Source organism: Euphorbia lathyris, chromosome 5 (genome assembly GCF_963576675.1).
Source record: "Euphorbia lathyris chromosome 5, ddEupLath1.1, whole genome shotgun sequence".
Taxonomy (NCBI): domain Eukaryota; kingdom Viridiplantae; phylum Streptophyta; class Magnoliopsida; order Malpighiales; family Euphorbiaceae; genus Euphorbia; species Euphorbia lathyris.
In genome coordinates, this window is record NC_088914.1 from 84,080,166 (window position 1) to 84,102,561 (window position 22,396).

The window sequence follows — 22,396 nt, forward strand, 5'->3', positions numbered from 1 at the left end:
CTCCAAACATACATAGACTCAATTAAATAAATTTAATTGGTTGATTACATAAAATACTTATGTAATACTTAGGTTAATCACATTAACTCATCAAATTAACTTTCATCCAATTTTAATTCTATCAGTTTCGTATCTTCTACATTAACCTATTAGATTAATACAACTATACAAAACTTTATTTATGCATATCCCAATTATTTTGATTTTAATTCATTTAATACTTTTGATTTACAAATAGGTAAAACAAACTTTTAAATAAATTTTTTTTATCCGATAATCAAAAATAGAAAACTATTAATTTCTGAAACATATATGTATATAAATATATTTAAAAAACTATTTTAAAACGATTTTAAAATATGTAGGTTTCGGGCCGGGCCCGAACACGTGGCTGCTGCCGTTTGGCAGCAGCCACTGCGTCTGGTCCACCGCTGCCTTGCGGCAGCGGCGGCCAGCCGCTGTGCGGTTGCTGCCGCAAGGCAGCAACCGCAGGACAGCGGTGGGGTTGCGCCGTGAGGCGCAACCCGAGCTGCTGTCCAATTTTTTTAAATAATATATATATATATATATATATATATATATATATATATATATATATATATATATATATCAGTTTTAAAACGGTTTTAAAACGATTTTCAGAAAATAAGAAAAACCTATTAAAGATTTTCCGTTTTATCTTTAGAATAATAAAACTAACTTTTATCAATCTAACTATAAAACTAATAGATTTTGTTATAATGATTATCAACCAAAATAATTAGGAACATATGCATAATCTATTTTAATTAACAATTAATTAAAACTTATTTATCTTTAGAATTAATTAATCAAAAGAGTTTCGTTAATTAACCTAACTATAAATATTCATTTAATCTGATTGAAAAACTTCTTAATTTTCATATATGAAATAACGGATTTAACGCAAGCTCTGATACCACTAAAGGAAAATAGGCGAACGTTTGGCAACGGAAATATAAATTTTTTAACCTTTTTCCATTAACCCAAGATCCGTTAATCGTTATTTCATATAAAGAAGGATAGAAGGAAATACATTTTGATGTTCTATCTACCGTTGCAATCGAAGTGCCCACAACTCTTACTTCGAGTTCCCGAGCACAAGACAAAAACACAATTCAAAAGCAAGTTAGAATTCAACCGTATGAAAGCAATCAAGAATAGATTACCTCTAATTAATCAACACAAGATCAAGGAATAGAGAAAGAGATTAATCAATCGAAATGGAAGGAAGCGGTGAATGATCTCATCCTCAACAAGGGGTCAAAATTTCTCTCTTTTCGGTAGACAATAGCCTTAGCTGAAATTTACATGTAAAGGGGGTATATATACTCTCTTGTATCTAAACCCTAGTTAGATAGAATTAGGTTACTAAATAAGAATTTAATTCGGAATATAATTCTTATTTATTATCTATAATTATATCTAAATATAAAGATAATAATAATAACCTTTTAGGATAATAATAGGAGCAATTTAATCTCATTAAACCTCCTAACTTATTTATCATTTAATTAATTTATTCACAATCATAATCTAATTAGGATTGCTTAAAATTAAATTAATTTCTTTATGTATTTTATACATAAAAATCGCTCCCCTTACTTACTGGGCCTTAGTGGACTCAGTTGGGCTTCCATCAATTAATTAACATCTGTTTCTCTTTTGGGCTCCAAGTCTTATGTGTGACCCATTAGGTTCTTATTGCTTCTAGCCATATGCAACTATTAAATTAATTTTCTCAGAATTATATTTAATCTTTGCATAACGGAATGAGTACGCGAAATGTGCAAATCCGAAACATTCCCCTAGAGCTATAAGAAGACAGGTTGATTCTGTCGTAGACCTTTCCGTATTAGTTACAGTATAATTCGATCCTTTATCAACTACATCCTTGAACTGAATCTTATGACTATGGATAATGTCAAGTCACATATAGCGAGACGTTCGTTTTACTTGTACAGGCCGAGAATCTGCATTTCAAGTCTTAAGCTATCACCTTGCAAGGATTTAGAGTCAAGTCTTCCACAAGCGATCCTTGGACGTATCTCCCATTTATCGGGAGTGACAAACGCTCAATCCAATGTATAACTATCCTGTAATTACTTCCTGTGATACGCAACGTCTGCCGTTCACACCCCAGAGTCATCTCTGTTATGGATCGTGTTACAACAGGATCAAAGCATCACATTCCATAATCTAGAATCACTAATTAACATTCCTTTGAGTATGAGGATTACTTATACCTATTAATACCAATGAGATGAACATGTGACAAGGATAAATCTACCCATCCTGTTATCTCAAGTCGGGTCCCCAATCCTAATGAACTCCCTTTCATTGGATCCATATAACTGTCCAGATATCTGCATATCTGAAGCTTGTGAGATCAGCTCTCTATCTCGACAGAAGACATTGTTACATGAAAGTCTCAACAGTGATATGTCAATCCTATTTCTAAACATATTACTTGACTTGGGGTGGTTTTAAGTTTATTAGTTTATTATAAAGTTTTGTCTCACTTCATACTTGTATGAACACTTTATAATCACTTTAAACAAACTTAGGGATTTCCTTTTATTAGACTTATTTAGTTCTTAAAAGAGGTTGCCTTTATATAGTTTATGAAACCATATCTATTTAAAAAAAATGATGTAAAGAACACTTCATTTACATTAAGTTTATATCCTAGAATAATTGTCTATAGGACACTAAACCCCAACACACATGTGGTGAGGCGTGAGGCTATCACGCCGTCACCATTGTGAGGGCGTATGAACATCACGCCGCACCACAGGTGACGGCGTATGAATATCATACCGTCACCTGTGGTGAGGCATGAGGCTATCACGCCGCACCACAGGTGACAGCGTATGAATATCATACCGTCACCTGTGGTGAGGCATGAGGCTATCACGCCTTCACCTGTGGTGCGGCGTGATGTTCATACGCCGCACTAGAAGTGACGGCGTGATCTTCACACGCCCCATATCCCGATTCCGATTTTGAATAACAGCAAAATCCGATGCAAAAAACATCAAAATCAAACGGAAATACGTATCATAGGTCCCTTTCCTTTACCGATCCATGTTTTTATTGATAAATTAGTCCGGATTAGATTAAAGAGAGTTTAGATTGTTTGAGAGAATTTGAAAATTCTAAAAATTGTCTAAAGGGTATTTCAGTCTTTTCACAGGGCTAGGGGTGGGAATTTGAGGCTGGGTATAGTAATTCACTTTTAATAACTAATCTCAATCTCTCCTAATTACATCGTCATGGGTAAAAGGGTAGCTAACAATGCTATAGGATTCAAAGGTTGCTTTCTTACAATTATTGGATTCAAATCCTTCTCCTTCTCAATTCCCTTTCATTACAAATGAATGTTATATTATATATGGTATATTGTTATCGTTCGTCATTCTATCTATATTGAGTATAGAAAGAGGTCAAAGCACAGGCATGGAAAAGGAATTATATGTGTCGGGCTGGATGAAAGAAGCTACTACGCCTACAACAAGAATAGCAGGAATGCCACTAGAACCTTAAATACTGGAGACTAACTAGAAGCTTTCGGGGAATACAACCCTTAAAACAACCTGGTTTGGCTGTGTTAGGGATTATAGCCAGTTAATCAACTGTAGCGCAGCGGAATTGCGGTTTAAAATTTATTTCTAATCCCTTTAATTTGATCTTTATCCGTTAGCCATTGATTGAATAAAACCTTTTGATCCGTTTAGGGATATAAACATACCCGGACTGTCTCTTCTAGAGACGGCTGAAGAATCCACAAGGTAGTAAGATCTCCATAGTCAGGTGCACGAACAGCTATTGAGTCAGAACCGGTGCTAGCCGAAGAACGGAGGATGAACTGGAGGAATTATGTAATTAGCCAATAAAATCACAATCCACTTTCATGAATCAGTGGCCGCCCAAATTCATTGCTTTTAAAAGCAATTAGTTCTTGGCCGAATATGCTGTAGTTAATTAGGTTAGATTTAGGTTTTAGGCTTTTATTATATATAGTGTAGTTATTCCTAAACCTAATTGGTTTAGGGTTAATTGGTTAATTACAAAACTAATCTAATCCTAACATAATCACTTAAATAAATACCAATAATATTTATTCTATGCAATTAGTTACAATTAGATTAAATTTAATCACCCCAATTAAATAAATAACACTAATTAATAAATTGACGTATTAGTTTGATTAATTATTCACGAATGCAATTTCATTAATTTACAAATTAATTAATTACATCCCGTAAACTAATTAACCAATTAAATACTCAACGCCTAAATCCATTAATCAATTACATTGATACAAAGTATCAATTAATCGATCAATTAACCACCAATTAATTACCTTGACATTTTACCGTCAACCAATTAATTAATCTCATCCCTCCAGTGTACCGTTCTATAAGTTCTAACTCAGATGTTCAATGTGCACGATCCTATGGGACTGTCCTTAGCTAGCTGTGGGCTCATGGCCCACAGACAGTAAGTGGGTTCTAGCAAACCATTACTGCCCCTAACCAATACAGCTATTTCAGCAGTCTAAAGATGCAGAGACCCTGTAGTTATCTCTTAACTTCTTTTACCATTTGATATCTATATTATAAACTAGAGGCATGGCGGCTGTCATCCTCTCTGATGTTTATGATATTTCTTGATCTTAAGTAGATTAATGAATCAGATAAGTAAACTACTTATCAAGGTGTGGCCACACACTTATCAATCTCACTTATCAAGTGGCCTGTGATATCATCTCACTATTATGTGAGTGGTAATTCCATCACTTCACTATCAATACTAATGTGTTCACCTGTTCACCCAATCATACCCGTATCTGGCATCCTGTTACAGACCTGTTAGGCGTATGTCAAAGTGAACCGGCTCCCACATTGATATTATAATGAAATCTAGTCTGAAGACAGTTAGAGACCTACTTAAGAAAACTAATGACACAACCACCATGTAGTTTTCTCGGGCGGATCGATCCAGTCACATGTATACAACATGTACCCATATTCACAACTGACTTATCAAGTGCTATGGCTAGTATCAATTGCTACCATACAGTCGTCGAATATACAAGTCTGTGGTCCTAATCATTCCTATAATAGAATAGACTTGGGATATGGTTTTATGATTATCAATCAATGGATTCTCTATTCATATTATAGCACAAGATATAAATGAACTAGATTAATGCCTTTATTAATATGACACAAATACATTTTATAAGAACCAATGCCTATGAACTAGGGCACACCAACAGTCTCCCACTTGAACTAGTTCCAAGTGGGTATTGCCCTAAACACTATAGATCTAGTACTACCGATTGCCTTGGTAAACTGACCAGCGAAATTGTTCTCAGTGTCAACCCTCTACAATGTAATGTCACCGGGTAAGGTGTTACTATCTAAGTACGCGTTTGGATCTCTTGTGTGACATGGGATCCAGTGCTTGTGCTATGACCCCTGTATTGTCATAGAAAACATCAACTGATCTTAAGAGAGTTTGACCTACTCCTAAATCAGTTATGAACTTCTTAATCCAAACTACTTCCTCTGCATCATCGCATGCAATGATGTACTTAGCTTCCGTCATAAAATCGGCAATGGTTGGCTACTTTAAGGATCTCCAATTAATGGCATCGCCATTCAGGAGAAATCCATAACCAGTATGTGACTGGTTATCATCCTCAAAGTCTCGATCAGTGTAACCTGATATTTCCATTCCTTCTACCCATCAAATACTAAGAAAAACATCCTTGGTACGGTTAAGGTACTTTAGGATTGCTTTGACTGTCTTCCAGTGTTCCTTATCGGGGTTTAACTGGCACCGACTAGTCATGTTTGGTGCAACACACAACATCTGGCCTTGTACATAACATAGAGTACATGATGGATTCTTGTCTATGTACGATGCCTGACTCAAGCCTAGAAGTCGGTTGGATCTAACCTTGTAGATCTTGATCGGCTTCTCCTAAGTCTTTCATTGTGAAGCATTTACTCAACCACTGCTTGATCTTGCAGTGTGAACATATTGCCTCCAATGAGTAGTATGTCATCGACATACATTATTAGGAAAATGGATATGCTCCCACTGAATTTCATATACACACAGGGTTCATCAGAATTCTGTACGAATCTACTTGAAACACCACCTGTATTACCGGTTTAGCCTCCTCAATGTTTTGAGGATCTATATCGGTTCCTAAAGCACCCTCAGCATGAGCTGCAGGAGTTTGTGAGTCTTGAATCTCAACGAGATCAATATCACTCCCACTGTCTACTTTGGAAAGGAATTCCTTTTCCAAAAAGATTGCAAACCTAGCCACGAATGTTTTATTCTCAGATGGGTTGTAGAAGTAATAACCCTTAGTTTCCTTAGGGTAACCCACGAACTGGCATTTAACAGATCTGGACTCTAATTTGCCACTTATCAATTTCTTGACATGTGCATCAAAGCCCCAAATCTTCATGAAGGAAACGTTGGGCTTTCAGCCCATCCATAATTCATATGGTGTTCCTTCAACTGCCTTGCTCGGTGTATTGTTAATTATATGAGTAGCAGTTTCCAAAGCAAATCCCCAAAAGGAGATAGGGAGAGAAGGTTGACTCATCATTGAGCGGACCATGTCGAGCAGGGTCCTGTTCCTCGTTTTGACACTCCATTCTATTGGGGTGTACCAGGAGGAGTGAGTTGGGAAACGATCCCACACTCTCTCAAGAATGAGACAAACTCTTTGCTCAAGTATTCGCCCCGTCTATCAGACTGGAGCGCTTTTACTTTCTTGCCAAGTTGATTTTCTACTTCATTTTTGAAATCTTTGAATCTCAGAAGAGTTTCAGATTTATGTTTCATCAGATACACATACCCATACCGGCTATAGTCATCTGTGAAGGTAACAAAGTACAGAAAACCAGATCCGGCACTGGTGCTCATTGGACCGCATACATCTGAGTGTATCAGCTCCAACGGCTCTATGGCCCTTTCACCAGTTTTGGTGAAAAAACGCCTTTGTCATCTTCCTTCTTAAACAAGATTCACATGTGTCATAAGACTGTATGTCGAATGACCCTAGCACTCCACTAGAGTAAAGCCTAGTTATGCGTTTCTCATTTATGTGGCCAAGACGACAGTGCCAGATATATGTAGGATTCAGTTTATTAGTCTTAATCCTTTTAGCTTTTATGTTATAGATTGATTCGTTATGTTTTAGATCAAGGATATATAAACCATTTTCTAGAAATGCGGTTCCATAAACAATATTGCCACGATGTATAGAAATCATACCACGTCCAATATTAAAATTAAAACCGGAAATATCCAACATAGAAACTGAGATAATGTTCCTGCGCATTGCAGGTACAAAACAACAATCTCTAAGTTCTAAAACTAAACCAGTAGGCATCTCTAAAGTGTAATCTCCGATCTCCAAGGCCTCTACATGAGCACCATTTCCGACTCGAAGATCCACTTCACCAGATCCTAACAACCTCCTATTTCTCAGTCCCTGCACATTTGAACAAATGTGAGTACCACATCCAGTGTCTAAAACCCAAGATGTAGAAATAGCCAGATTTATCTCAACAACATAAATGCCAGAACCAGAAGCTTTAGCCTTATGTTTCTCCCTTAGCTTTGGACACACGTTCTTCCAGTGTCCCTTCTCATTTCACTCGTGACAGATATCATCTGTCGAGGCCAACCTACCCTTAGGAGCTGCCGCCTTCCTAGCCTTGGGCTTGACCTTTTGGGCCTTCACTTTGGACTTGGACTTGGCCTTTCCCTTAAGCACGTTCCCTTTGTTAACCAGCAACACTTCTGGAGTCCTCTTGTAGGATTGCTCAGCAAGTTTCAACATGCCATGCAATTCTACTACAGACTTATCAATGCCCTGCATATGGTAGTGCATGATAAACTGATTGTAGGATGCCGGAAGTGATCCAATAATGATGTCGACTGCTAGTTGTGCATGCACTGGTGAGCCAAGCCTTGACAATGTGTCAATAAAACCCTTCAACGTTAGCACGTGTGTGCTAACAGAAGTCCCGGCTTGCATCGTAGTGCTGCATAGCGCCTTTGTTGTCAAGTATATTTCCTAACGAGCTTGATCTTGGAACATCCTTTTGAGTTGATCCATGATCTCAAAGGCGTGCTGCTCCATGAACTGTTTCTGAAGATCAGGAACCATGGTACCCAGCATAATGCATGACACATCTCTGTCATCCTTAACATGTCGGTCGTACCCCGCTATTTGATCAACGGTTACGCCCCGACCTGCATGACAAGCTGCTGGTAAGGCATCAGTCAGCACATATTCCTTCGACTCGTGTCTAAGAACTATTTGCAAGTTCCTGGACTAGTCAAGGAAATTAGTCCCTGAAAGCTTTTCCTTTTCCAGGAGTGGTCTGAGTGAGTTGTTGCTTGTTGCAGCCATTTAATTTTCTTTTTGTGTAATTTTGATGTGGAGTTTAATCTACGTGGAAAAATTACATTAGAGTTAGAATAAAGGGCTTAAGCCAAAGATCAAATTAATAATCCATTTTAATTCGCTATTGGTGATATTTATTTGGCTGTCTTGACCAAGATCCACAATCCATCAATAATAGACCGAGCTAGGCTCCGTCGTCGACCATTGACGATTTGGTAGGATAAACTATCCAATCCTCCACAAGGACTCTTGGTTTGATGGGCTTTGTGACACTTAGCCCATCTGTGCTTAGGGCCCGCTCTGAGCTAATGCTACCCACGTTGAGTCCAACCACCATACACATGTTAGCCACACCGAAGTATCCTAACCCTCGACGGCCCACTAATTACTACAGCATACCTGCTAGGGCACGTCATACACTGTAGCACTAGCTGGGAGGAAGAGGTGTGAATCTGGAAAGCACTTTTAAGCGACTCAATATTTCATTATCCGGATTAATTAAGTGATACGGCTTTAACATATAATTATCGCGGGTGATGATCTGGTGATCGTTTCTACTTATATTTCATGTTATACTAAGCAATTGTATAATCAAAATAAACATAGAGACTCTATGGGCCTTATAATACATCCTAGTGAAACTAGATATACTATCTAATCTTCACCGGCTTGCTTCAAGTCTCCTTGGACTCCCACCATGGGCTTGGACCATCTGGGCTTCTTCACGACCAATTACAATTTTATGAATAGAACCTATTCTAAAATTACATTAATGAAAGAATGGCACGCAGGCCATATTTCCCAAAACAAATTAAATTACAAACCGACTTTAATTTAGGGCCCATAGAACTCTATAACACATTGCTGCACGGTAAGACATACAAATATAATGCATGATCATGGCATTCCAAAATCATCTAATAAAGTTAAGCCGAGTTACTTAGGGTGAAATCGCCAATTTTACCATATGTGACTAAGGCCCATAAAGGCCCAAACGGTTAACATCCATTTGTATGCAAAATTATAATTTCGCTCCCACTTAATTTTTAGGATCGTCACATATCTAAAATTTAGCCCTCCCAATTTAAACCGGTGTCACGGTCTATTGGGCCAATTTCACAAATTAACCATATTCAATTTTATACAAATAATCAATTCGATTAAAATTAAATATGCATGCCAATCAAAAACATTTTAATACCAATTAATTTTTATTCAAAGCACGTTTAATAAATTAAACGGTATTAGGGCCCTGATTTTATTAAAATTACCCGAGAAAAATTTAAAGATTAAAATCAGTCCCGTCAAATCCAAAATTAAACAAATTCTAAATTTTTAACGGACCCGGGACAGCGACGGGGCTGCTGTTCGCATACAGCAGCCCCGTGGCTGCTGTCTAACGGACAACATTAGTGCTACTGTCCGCCCAACAGCAGCCGCGGGGCTGCTGTTCGCGGACAGCAGTCCCGCGACTGCTATTCCGTGTCCGAAACTATTTTTTTAATCACTGTTTAATAAAAAAAATGCTGCTGTATTTCTTTATTTAATTTTCAATTATTTCAAAAATAATTTCAGAACCAAATAATACAAAATACATACCGAAATAATAAATAGAAAACTTCCTAGAACAATTTCTACACGAGGAATTAATAGGAATTCTCAAAACTGATTTGGAAAAATAATAAAAACCAAATCTTATTAATTTTCAATCAATCAAAACGGACTAAACCATGGCTCTGATACCACTGTTAGGGATTATAGCCAGTTAATCAACTGTAGCGCAGCGGAATTGCGGTTTAAAATTTATTTCTAATCCCTTTAATTTGATCTTTGTCCGTTAGCTATTGATTGAATAAAACCTTTTGATCCGTTTAGGGATATAAACATACCCGGACTGTCTCTTCTAGAGACGGCTGAAGAATCCACAAGGTAGTAAGATCTCCATAGTCAGGTGCACGAACAGCTATTGAGTCAGAACCGGTGCTAGCCGAAGAACGGAGGATGAACTGGAGGAATTATGTAATTAGCCAATAAAATCACAATCCACTTTCATGAATCAGTGGCCGCCCAAATTCATTGCTTTTAAAAGCAATTAGTTCTTGGCCGAATATGTTGTAGTTAATTAGGTTAGATTTAGGTTTTAGGCTTTTATTATATATAGTGTAGTTATTCCTAAACCTAATTGGTTTAGGGTTAATTGGTTAATTACAAAACTAATCTAATCCTAACATAATCACTTAAATAAATACCAATAATATTTATTCTATGCAATTAGTTACAATTAGATTAAATTTAATCACCCTAATTAAATAAATAGCACTAATTAATAAATTGACGTATTAGTTTGATTAATTATTCACGAATGCAATTTCATTAATTTACAAATTAATTAATTACATCCCGTAAACTAATTAACCAATTAAATACTCAACGCCTAAATCCATTAATCAATTACATTAATACAAAGTATCAATTAATCGATCAATTAACCACCAATTAATTACCTTGACATTTTACCGTCAACCAATTAATTAATCTCATCCCTCCAGTGTACCGTTCTATAAGTTCTAACTCAGATGTTCAATGTGCACGATCCTATGGGACTGTCCTTAGCTAGCAGTGGGCTCATGGCCCACAGACAGTAAGTGGGTTCTAGCAAACCATTACTGCCCCTAACCAATACAGCTATTTCAGCAGTCTAAAGATGCAGAGACCCTGTAGTTATCTCTTAACTTCTTTTACCATTTGATATCTATATTATAAACTAGAGGCATGGCGGCTGTCATCCTCTCTGATGTTTATGATATTTCTTGATCTTAAGTAGATTAATGAATCAGATAAGTAAACTACTTATCAGGGTGTGGCCACACACTTATCAATCTCACTTATCAAGTGGCCTGTGATATCATCTCACTGTTATGTGAGTGGTAATTCCATCACTTCACTATCAATACTAATGTGTTCACCTGTTCACCCAATCATACCCGTATTTGGCATCCTGTTACAGACTTGTTAGGCGTATGTCAAAGTGAACCGGCTCCCACATTGATATTATAATGAAATCTAGTCTGAAGACAGTTAGAGACCTACTTAAGAAAACTAATGACACAACCACCATGTAGTTTTCTCGGACGGATCGATCCAGTCACATGTATACAACATGTACCCATATTCACAACTGACTTATCAAGTGCTATGGCTAGTATCAATTGCTACCATACAGTCGTCGAATATACAAGTCTGTGGTCCTAATCATTCCCATGATAGAATAGACTTGGGATATGGTTTTATGATTATCAATCAATGGATTCTCTATTCATATTATAGCACAAGATATAAATGAACTAGATTAATGCCTTTATTAATGTGACACAAATACATTTTATAAGAACCAATGCCTATGAACTAGGGCACACCAACAGGCTGGACCGGTTCGGGCACATTATATTCTTCAAAAGAAGGCAGAGCAACTATAATGAGCTCGAAAATATAAGGTGAACCTTTTTAACAACAAAAACCAAATAAAAAAAATGAAGAATTCAAGAGAGCAGCAGTGAAAACCATTTACAGAATAATAAATGGTAGCTACACAACTCTTATTTAATTGTTTTTTTTGCACCACTATGCATGGATAACAAAAAGAAATGTCACCAATCAAACAATACATAAAATTGATATGCAAACCTGAACTATGCTCGTTAATTGATGCTAAGACAAATCGTTTGCTATCTCTGCCAAGAATTGACGCATCCTGTCATAAATGAAAACGAAAATCACATTTACATTATCGATATTTGTGCATTAGAGTAACTATCCCAATGAAGTCAGACTATTGCTATATTTTGTTTGTGATAGTTTGTTGATATTTTAAACATGTAAAAATATAAAATTAAGGTTTTTTTTTCATTATAGAGCTATATCACACATCATTTCAATACAAAATAAAAAATCAATGTTCAATGGACAAGAAGATGTTGATAATTAGATGTGAATCATAAATATAAAATCAGAAGTGTTTACTTACAATAATTTGAAGAACAAAATGACCAATTGATTTTAGAAAAAATCAGAAATCAATATTCAATAGACAATAAGAGATTGATAACTGGAAGTGAATAAAAAATATAGAATCAGAAAGTGTTTACTTACAATAATTCGAAAAAGAAATTGGCAGATTGATTTTAAAAAACCATAGGAAATCAGTGTTTATAAAAAAAAGAAACGTGTGTGTTAACGTGTGTATCAGCATGGCTTAGTGTATCAAGATTTGGCGGTAATATTACCCTCTAAAATTTCAAATTATTTTAACCAATTTTATTAAGATATATTATATAATAAAAACGTTTACTCTAGATAATTAATTAGAAGAGGGAAACCAAAATTAGAATTAATAAATTCATAATTAAAAAATAAAATTGAAGAAAATTACCAACTGAGATAATGTGATCTCGTTTAACAGTGTTGAATCCCCTAATCTCACCAGTCTTGAATTTGAAATAATTCTCCCAATTCCTGCCATCTTGAGCTTACCTTACTAGATCGATCTCTTGTTTTCTCTCAAGGCAATATGCAACTATATACTCCAATAAGTCTGGCCGTTAGACTTTCTCTTTGGTTCCCTGTATTTTAGTGTATTTGGAAGGAAAGAGAAAGGATTTAGCACGTTAATGTAACCCCCGTCCCGGGTCACATTGAAAACATATAAAAACCAAGCAATTATCATAATTAAGCACAAACACCAATATAACTACATAAATGCTCCTCATTTATGTCCGTCTACCAAAATCTCATAACCCAAGAATTAAATAACCAACCAAACAATTTAACCCGTCAATAATGTTCACTTAGAATTAAGCAAATAATCAAATCCAATAATATAATAAATCCTAATGAATGTCAATGAAATTGTTAATAGGAATGAGACGGTTGTGTTGGCCATCATGAATGCAGTGTAGACCTGAAAATCTAGTAAATAGGAGAACCTCTGAACCTAGCCTGAAAATTTCAACATGACAATTGGTGAGCTGCCTACTCAATAAGCATAATTAGGGATGTTTATATATATATATATATACGTATTCACCTACAGTTCATATATAGTATATATCACGAAATCATTAAAATTAAATAGATAACATCCCAAACCGGGTTCTTTATTACACATAATACCCTAAAGTTATTATATTTATTTTAAAGGCCCTAGCCAAACTTAAGTGAAATATGTCTAATGGTCTTATGGTGTTTAACATCAAAATAGGTATGCGTTATCGTCTACTCTTGCAAGACACACAACCTTGAGACTTCATAATATAAGTACTTTTATAACGGTACTGCTATCGTCTAATCTTGCAAGACACAGTACCAAGCCTAATCCAAAATTTAATATCACCTTATCGTCTCCTCTTTCAAGACAGGTGTATGTGATCATAGTATCAACAAACCTCAAGACCATTGTACCTATCCACTTAAGTTAGCTATTTATATTATGTTCTAACTCAAACATAATCCAACACGATTTCATAATTCACAATCTTCTGAACTCATATACATTCACCTTTATACCATGGTATAATTTCATAACTAATTATCTCGATAGCTAAATCCATGAGCAATCCGATTTTAAGAGAAACAAAACCTTATATTAATAAATTCAACTATACAGATAACATTTGAAACTCCAATCTCAAATCACCATATATATAAATCAAATATCAATTAAATGATAATCAAATACTCATCATTCGTTCAACATATACTTAATTATTCAATGACAATATATCAATAGACACTCACATAAATATATATAGAGACATATGTATATAATCATAAGCAATTAAGTTTACCTCTCGTTCCAAAAAGCTAATCAAATTATTCGGGTTCTAATTAACCCGTTACTGGTTCCCCGGAGGTTCGCCGGAACGCGGTGGTCGGCCGCCGGAGGTTCGCCGGAGATGTCGGAATCGCGAACCGAGACTATCACGAGATAGCCAACGATTAGGGGAGTTCAAAAGTACAAGCCATTCAATATTAAAATTGCCTAATAGGCCGAGATCTAATACTTTCACGGTACAAAATACCCGCTCCGGTCACTATATTTTTCGATCAGAAAAATATCAATAGTGGTCTCCAAATGTTCCTCACGAAACAAGGAATTTAATGATATGATTTTCGTTTCAAGAGGTGGCCGGAATATGAAGTTATGGAGAAAAATATAATCAAAGAAAATAAGAAAAAGAAAGAGAGAAGTAGGTTTCGTTTTTTTTTTCATTCCCCTCCCAAAACCCTGAAATCGCCCCCTGTAACTACAACCAACAATAATTAAATAATTTATTATTTTGATTCCAAAATTAATAATAATAATAATAAAAATAAAAATATAAAATAATAATTAAATAATTAAATAGGTTCAGTTAATATAATAAAATTAATAAATTTACTTTTTTTAATATTATAATAATAATATATACTATAAAATTTATTTTGAAAAGCATCCTTTAAAATTACGGATGTTACAGTTAATCTTATTGTTATCCTTCAGATTTAGGTTTTAGAAAATTTCACCAGCGAAGAAGAGATCGAAGTTGGCGGAACAAGGAGAAGAAGAGATTGAATTTGACAAGAAAAAGAAAAGGGGACGGTTGGACTTGCAGATAAGCAAGAAGGCTCATAAAGAAGAAAGGTGAGAATTAGGGACTCTTAACTCAAATGTCCCCTTAACTTTTGTTCTTTTGAAGAAAAATGTCCCCTTTATTTAATATAAAACCAACATATTAATAAGTTTTATACAACTAATTTACTTTGTCCCCATTTTTAAATTTAAATTGATTTGGAGACAAAAAATATTATTATCCCTCGTATTAATTTAAAAACAATAATCAGGGACAAAAGAAAAAATTTGTCCCCAACTATTTGTACCCAAAAATACATTTTTTTTTTTTGTAGTGATGACACTTTAAACAAGTTTAGAGGGGTTACGAGACACCATGTAAATTCAGAGGGTCAATAAATTTTTTGTACGAGTAATGTATTAAGCCTTTAAAAACTAACTCAGTCAATTTTTTTTTTTGGAATATTCGGGTTGGTTTTTAAAAATTAAGGGATAAGGTACCAAAATAAGTCTATGGTTTTTAGAAAAGTATCAATTTAGGCTATACGTATAAATAACACTAATATAGACTTAACGTTTAAAAAAGGTACAAATTTAAGTCTCGATAACGGAACGTGACACATTATTCATATTATTCATTAAGTGCTGATTAATGGAGTAATATGAATGATATATCACGTTCTGTCATCGAGATCTAAATTGTACTTTTTTTTAACGTTAAACCTATATTAGTGTTATTTATTTTGTACGTCGAGTTTAAATTGATACTTCCCAACAATTAATACACGAACACTAGCTTTTTCTCTTTGTGTTTGGTTTGGGTTGGTTATAACCCAAACCCATTGGGTGAACCATTGAACAGCCCTAGTTAGTGTTGCTTCACTTTATGCTTACTACATTTCTTTGAGCGCGAGATTCATTTTTAGGGTTTTACTCTGTACCTCTCCAAGAAGAAAGAAGAAGAAGAAAGAAGTCGAAATCAGTTTGTAAGTAAGTATCAGCGAGCTAGAAGTTGTTAAAATGGGGTTCTCGTCGCAGCCTTATGGGATTCAATCAATGCTTAAAGAGGGACACAAGCATATGTCCGGTCTTGATGAAGCAGTTATAAAAAACATCGATGCTTGCAAGCAGCTCTCCACTATCACTCGCACCTCGCTTGGCCCCAATGGTACCTTCTCTCCCTGATTTTAGCTGTATATGCTTTCTGATAGTTTATTTCAAATAGATTATGCTTTTGAAGTTCCATTTCCTTCAAAATCTGGATCCAGATCATTTTTTAGTGCTTTTGCTAATTAGTTCCATTTCCTTTAAGGCGTACTTGCAACGTTAGTGTTAATTTATTTCCTAATTGTGTACGACTTACATTTCCTGTTCCTAAGTATGAAAGTGCGTTTCACTGAATATAGTTGTTATGAGGTATTCTGTGATGTATGCGATAACTGTGCGGTTTTCATTGTAGAAAAGTTTTGATTTCTTCAAATTTAAGCTGTTCAAATTGTGAAATTCATGACAATGGAAGAGAGGGAAATGAGTGAACTCAAATTATCTTTAAGTTGGGATACCAAACAGGTTGGTATGGGTCTATAATAGGTTTGAGATTCAGGATATATAATAGTACATTATGCCATGAGTGATCTTAGAAATTATGGGTTTGCTTGCTTCACTTCTATACCTCTTTTCTACATCTTATATTATATTTCCCTTGATAGTCAATGAAATTAGATATTTCATGTGAATGTCTTTAACACATTGTTTTTGAGGTGTTTTGCTTGCTGTTTTTTGATCAGGTATGAATAAGATGGTCATTAATCATTTGGACAAGCTTTTTGTCACCAATGATGCTGCCACTATTGTCAATGAACTCGAGGTTCAACATCCCGCAGCAAAACTTTTGGTATTAGCAGGCAAGGCTCAACAGGAGGAAATTGGTGATGGGGCAAATTTGACAATTTCTTTTGCTGGTGAACTCCTTCAGAATGCAGAGGAGCTTATCAGGATGGGCTTGCATCCTAGTGAGATTATCAGTGGATACAACAAAGCAATCAACAAGGTTTATGATTAGTTGACATGTCTTCTTTTCCTCCATTAATAAAGTATAGAATCTGTATCTTGAACTTTCCTTCTCATAACTTTCTCTTTCGTAAACATTTTCTCTTCTAGACAATTGAAATCTTGGATGAATTGGTAGAGGCTGGCTCTGAAAAAATGGATGTGAGAAATAAGGAAGAAGTCATTGCTCGGATGAAAGCTGCTGTTGCTAGCAAGCAATATGGTCAAGAAGATGTTTTATCTAGTCTTATAGCTGATGTGAGTTTTAGCATATCTCCTTGATTATGAATAGCTGGTTATCAGCCTTCCTCAGTAATTTAATCTCTCTACTCATATTTCTACTTATTACAGGCATGTATTCAAGTATGTCCCAAGAACCCAGCAAATTTTAACGTGGACAATGTTAGGGTTGCAAAGCTTGTGGGGGGAGGCTTGCGTGATTGTACAATAGTTCGTGGAATGGTTTTGAGAAGTGATGCTGTAGGTACTATAAAGAGACTAGAGAAGGCAAAGGTATGTTTTATGTTTCTATTTTCATTTTTTGTTTCTATTGGATGTGAATTGGGGCTAAATATGAACCTGTGCAAGTTCTCTCTCTCTTCTTTATATCACTCTTTTCTAGCATTCCTCTATAGACACTTTGTGGACTTATGGGATCTAATTTGAAGGTGTTTGCGACTTCATATAAAATGTTTGACTGGGACATTGTTTGTTGCCTTTGAATTTTGTCTTGTTGATCTGGGACAAAAAAAAAATTCCTAGATGATCATTTCTCGAGTTTACCTTGCAGCTCATGTTATTGTGTGTCATCTTTTTCTACTGGCACACCACCCATTTAGAATCTCGGTTATCTGTGTGCTTAAATTTATATTCCTTGTTACGTTAGTTTGCAAATGAAACAATTTGAAATGATTTGCCATGGTTGAAGTTCTGTACATGCACCTTTTTGGTTTTGAATTCTATAACTCTTTGGCACATTATGGTTCTTTCTAAATAATGATTAAAATAACTTGCTTAGAGGACTTGTGGTGCGATTTAGTTTTCATGGGATGTTAAACTTTTTCCATGGATGTCTTCCAACAATAACTTTTAGAAATTTATTCATTATTTTTAACAATACATTTCCAAACTGCTGATCAGGTTTCTGATGCTCAAAAATCTGTGCATCATTTGTATCTCCTTCAAGTTTTCACCTCAACTTGTGCTTTTTTGAGTTCTACAAATGTTTTTACAAATTTATCTATTTTAAATGTGATCATTTTTGTTTTTGCCTCAATAGGTTGCTGTATTTGCTGGTGGTGTTGATTCATCAGCAACTGAAACCAAAGGGACTGTCCTTATTCACTCTGCTGAGCAGGTATAACATGTTCAAATTTACATCTGGTTGTTCTTTCTTTTGTTTTTGTATTAATATTTTAATTTGCAAATAGCTTGTTGTATATTCCTTGGGAGCTATGAGTTTGTTGGTGAACAAGTTAATGGAAATAGTAGCACTTCTGATGTTTCCATTTTTTGGCTTGCAGCTAGAGAATTATGCAAAAACAGAAGAAGCTAAAATTGAGGAACTTATTAAAGCAGTTGCCGATTCTGGTGCCAAAGTAATTGCCAGTGGAGCAGCTGTTGGAGAAATGGCTTTGCATTTTTGTGAACGTTACAAGTACAGTGAATTTTACTCACCTATTTTTTTGTTCCACCACCAGTTTATTTACTCGCCTATTGATTACATAACCTTACATGCATTATTGTTAATCTTCTTGAACAAATTGAGAGAGTACCTATTTAGTGTCATCTGCTTTAATTATAAATCATGTTGTTACTTGGTTGCCTCGCTATCTTTTATTCACTGACCGAGGTTCATGTTGATCGTCCTGATCCCCGGTTTCTTGGTTCCAGACTTATGGTTTTGAAGATTAGCTCAAAGTTTGAATTGAGGCGATTTTGTCGCACAACGGGTGCCATTGCTATGGTAAGCCGCTATCCAGTTTCTACTATGTAATATTCGATTGAAAATATACAGTCCTTATATGCCTTCTATTTATTTTCAACAGTTGAAGCTTTGCCAACCAAACCCAGATGACTTGGGTTATGCAGATTCAATTTCAGTTGAGGAAATTGGTGGTGCTAGGGTATGTTCAAATGTTCCACCATGTAACTAAAGCATTTGGTTTTAGTGTTTTTCTTGTCCTTCATTTCTTGTTTGTCGGTATTAATTAATCGTGCCATTTCTTGTTGAAAGGTGACTGTTGTGAAAAATGAAGAAGGTGGAAACTCTGTAGCATCTGTGGTTTTGCGTGGAAGCACTGACAGTATTTTAGAAGATCTTGAAAGGGCTGTTGATGATGGTGTGAACACCTATAAGGTTGTTGTCGAATATTTATTAATGGGTTCTTACCTTCTTTGCTTCTCCAGTGTGGATTTTGTTCTAGGTTCCAGTTTTCCTTTTGAAGATATTGGACATTTATCATAAAAAGAGAGAAACTTAATTAGTGCTTCATTTGTGCATAAAAACCTTAGTAAAGATTTATTTGTGCATGCTTTGGCAGGCGATGTGCAGGGACAGTCGTATGGTTCCTGGAGCTGCAGCTACTGAAATTGAGTTGGCTAGAAGACTGAAGGAGTTCTCTTTCAAAGAAACAGGGTAATTTTATTCCTCAAGTTCTCCTGTTTCTGTAAAAATAAAATAAAAATTGAATCCGTTGGCTTGGACATGGAGATGGGACATTACTGACCATATTATTATTATATTAATTTCTTACTTTGGTCGTGCAGATTGGATCAGTATGCGATTGCAAAATTTGCTGAGAGCTTTGAGATGATACCTAAAACACTGGCTGAGAATGCCGGTCTTAACGCAATGGAGATCATATCATCTCTCTATGCTGAACATGCATCTGGAAATTCCAAAGTTGGCATCGACTTGGAAGAAGGTGCTTGTAAAGATATTTCAACCATGAACGTCTGGGACCTTCATGTCACAAAGTATGTTTTTTAAACCTTTTTAGCATTCTTTATTATTGAAATTCTGGTATTTCTTGTTTGTCATGGTCTCAAAAACATTTCAACATGTGTCCATGTGTAAGAGGCGCTAAGTGCTTCAATTTGCTTTGATTGGACCCTACTGACATTCACCAATCAGAAACTCCACTTGGCTCTTCAGTAATCATTAGAATGTTAGTTTGGGTTTATGAAAATTCTTTGGTGTGTTGGGAGCTGCAATTATCGCTTTTTGGAAGCTAAATTATGTCTTTTAGGAATGTTAATTTGGGATTATCCCATTTTGGGTTTCGTGTCAAAATTGTGTTATGTTATATATATGTTCCACACATATGTATATATGATATAAATACTATAAAAATGATAATTGTGTTAACCACGCTGTCTCTGTAAATCGTGTCAGAAATTGCCACCCCTAGTACCAGCTTCACATGTGTTTTTCTTTTCAGGTTTTTTGCGCTCAAATATGCTGCTGATGCTGCGTGTACTGTGTTGCGAGTAGATCAGGTATTGTATATTTGTTTTTCATGATTGTTGTCCTTTATAAACTAATATTTAGCCAAGAACAACTTGTGATATTAGAGGTTGATTTGTTTCCTAATTTTATTAAAGACTGATAATATTTTTCAGCAGCTTGTTGAACTCATAAAATATTAAGTGCAGCAAATAGTTCAATTTTTGTTTGCTTGCCTTGTCTGCAGATTATAATGGCAAAACCAGCAGGCGGTCCGAGGAGGGATCAGCAGCCTGCAGCTGCCGATGAGGACTAGTTTGCACGTGCGTGTCTTGCTTGTATTTTTTTGGAGCCGAATCTTGTACTTTTGGCATTTCTTTTTTCTCAGGAAGTGATGCATAAACAATTTTGTTTAATGTTAAAAGAGATGTTAAGACAATTACTTTGTATATGCTAAACCTTCAAATCCAATCTTAAATGAGTTTTTTTTCTTTGGAATTTATTGATTTTGGGTTTTGACACTGATTGAGGTAAGGTTGCTCTGTTTTGAACTATTTTAGTTTCCAATGAAGTAATTGGTTTCTAAAGACAATAAACCATTTAAATATGAATATAATTGCTATAACTGTAGGTAAATTACGTACGTGGTGTCCAATCTGTCATTTTTTATATTTTGGTGTACAATCTTCAATTTTGCACGCAAAACTGTACAACCTTCTGGTGATCTCTGACTTCAAGTGTATGACGGTAATTATGACCGGTCAATTTGCCATGTCAGCAATTTGACTTTCATAAAGGTCAAAATTATTGATGTGGTATGTTAACCAGTCAATTTTTCACCTTTAAGGAGACTAAATTGTTGATGTGATGTGTTAACTTTTCGTTGACAGGTCATAATTACCGGTTGGGAGGTCACTAAAAGATTGTACACTTTTGTATGCAAAATTGAAGGTTTTACACCAAAATGTAAAATAAGACATAAGTTGTACACCATGTATGTAATTTACCCTTCTAACCGTTAGTATGTTACTCAATGAAAAGCTCATGATGCTCCTGATTTCTTAGTCATTGATTTTTTTATTTAATTTTTTTAGTTTTTGTCACATTAAACTTCCAATTATTTTTTTTTTGTTTGGAACATAAAACTTCTGCTTTTAGAAATTTAGTTAAACGTTATTGGACCATTTGAACTAAAAACTCAAACTATTAGTTAAAATATATATCTTATATTAATTTCTGACAAATACTATTGTATATTAGAATTTCAGTTCTATTTTACAAAGATTACAAAGAGCCTATTTATAGATACAAGGACGAGACAACTCGATTAATACTCATAATTACAAAAATACAAATAAAGAAAGAAGACTAATTGATTCATAAAAAATAAGGAGGAAGACCAATTAGCATCAAACCAGGATTGACTATTACTCAAGATTGTAAAAAATGTTAGGCGCCATTTAGGATGTACTGGTGTATATCGATTCAGTTTAAACAACATACAGAACCGAGCCGATTGAATTTGATTTTTCGGTTCGATTATTTTGACATTTTAATTCGGTGTCATTTTTAATTTTAATTGCATTTCAGTATTCGATTCAGTTCGATTGAAGGATAGCTAGAATATGAAATTGCACATAGAAAATAAAACTCATTTTGTATACGCGAGCTTAATTTCGTCTTCTCCTATAATGATAATGCTAAATTTGTACTTTATCTCAGTTATTAACTGCTTCGTGTTCTGCAAATTTCTCAAAAATTTGATCTTTAGTTAGTTCTTGTTTAATCAAGAATTAATTAAATTTTATATTTATTAAATTTAGAT

The 22,396-nt window shown here is 35.0% G+C and overlaps 1 protein-coding gene and 1 long non-coding RNA gene across 2 annotated transcripts; one reads left to right on the forward strand and one right to left on the reverse strand.

Annotated features, from left to right (window-relative positions):
• Positions 1-11,950: 11,950 nt before the first annotated feature.
• LOC136231094 (uncharacterized) lies at positions 11,951-14,743 on the reverse strand. Its single transcript, XR_010689674.1, has 3 exons — positions 14,311-14,743; positions 12,897-13,086; positions 11,951-12,218 (listed from the first exon to the last, which is right to left on the reverse strand). It is a non-coding gene; the product is annotated as an uncharacterized lncRNA (long non-coding RNA).
• Positions 14,744-15,967: 1,224 nt separating this feature from the next.
• Positions 15,968-21,073, forward strand: LOC136230389 (T-complex protein 1 subunit theta-like). The gene is made up of 13 exons (XM_066019453.1): positions 15,968-16,242; positions 16,862-17,124; positions 17,235-17,381; positions 17,475-17,636; positions 18,403-18,480; positions 18,647-18,780; positions 19,017-19,089; positions 19,172-19,249; positions 19,360-19,482; positions 19,667-19,761; positions 19,893-20,102; positions 20,567-20,624; positions 20,819-21,073. Exons 1-13 carry the CDS (start codon positions 16,095-16,097, stop codon positions 20,885-20,887), a joined length of 1,638 nt encoding a protein of 545 aa, XP_065875525.1. The 5' UTR covers positions 15,968-16,094; the 3' UTR covers positions 20,888-21,073.
• Positions 21,074-22,396: the final 1,323 nt, after the last annotated feature.

Bases quoted from the DNA above. Each gene is read 5' to 3' on its own strand.
- LOC136230389 (XM_066019453.1), top strand. From the start codon at position 16,095: ATGGGGTTCTCGTCGCAGCCTTATGGGATTCAATCAATGCTTAAAGAG. The intron at 16,243-16,861 runs GTACCTTCTCTC...TTTTTTGATCAG, and splicing joins CACCTCGCTTGGCCCCAATG to GTATGAATAAGATGGTCATT. The intron at 17,637-18,402 runs GTATGTTTTATG...TTGCCTCAATAG, and splicing joins AGAGACTAGAGAAGGCAAAG to GTTGCTGTATTTGCTGGTGG.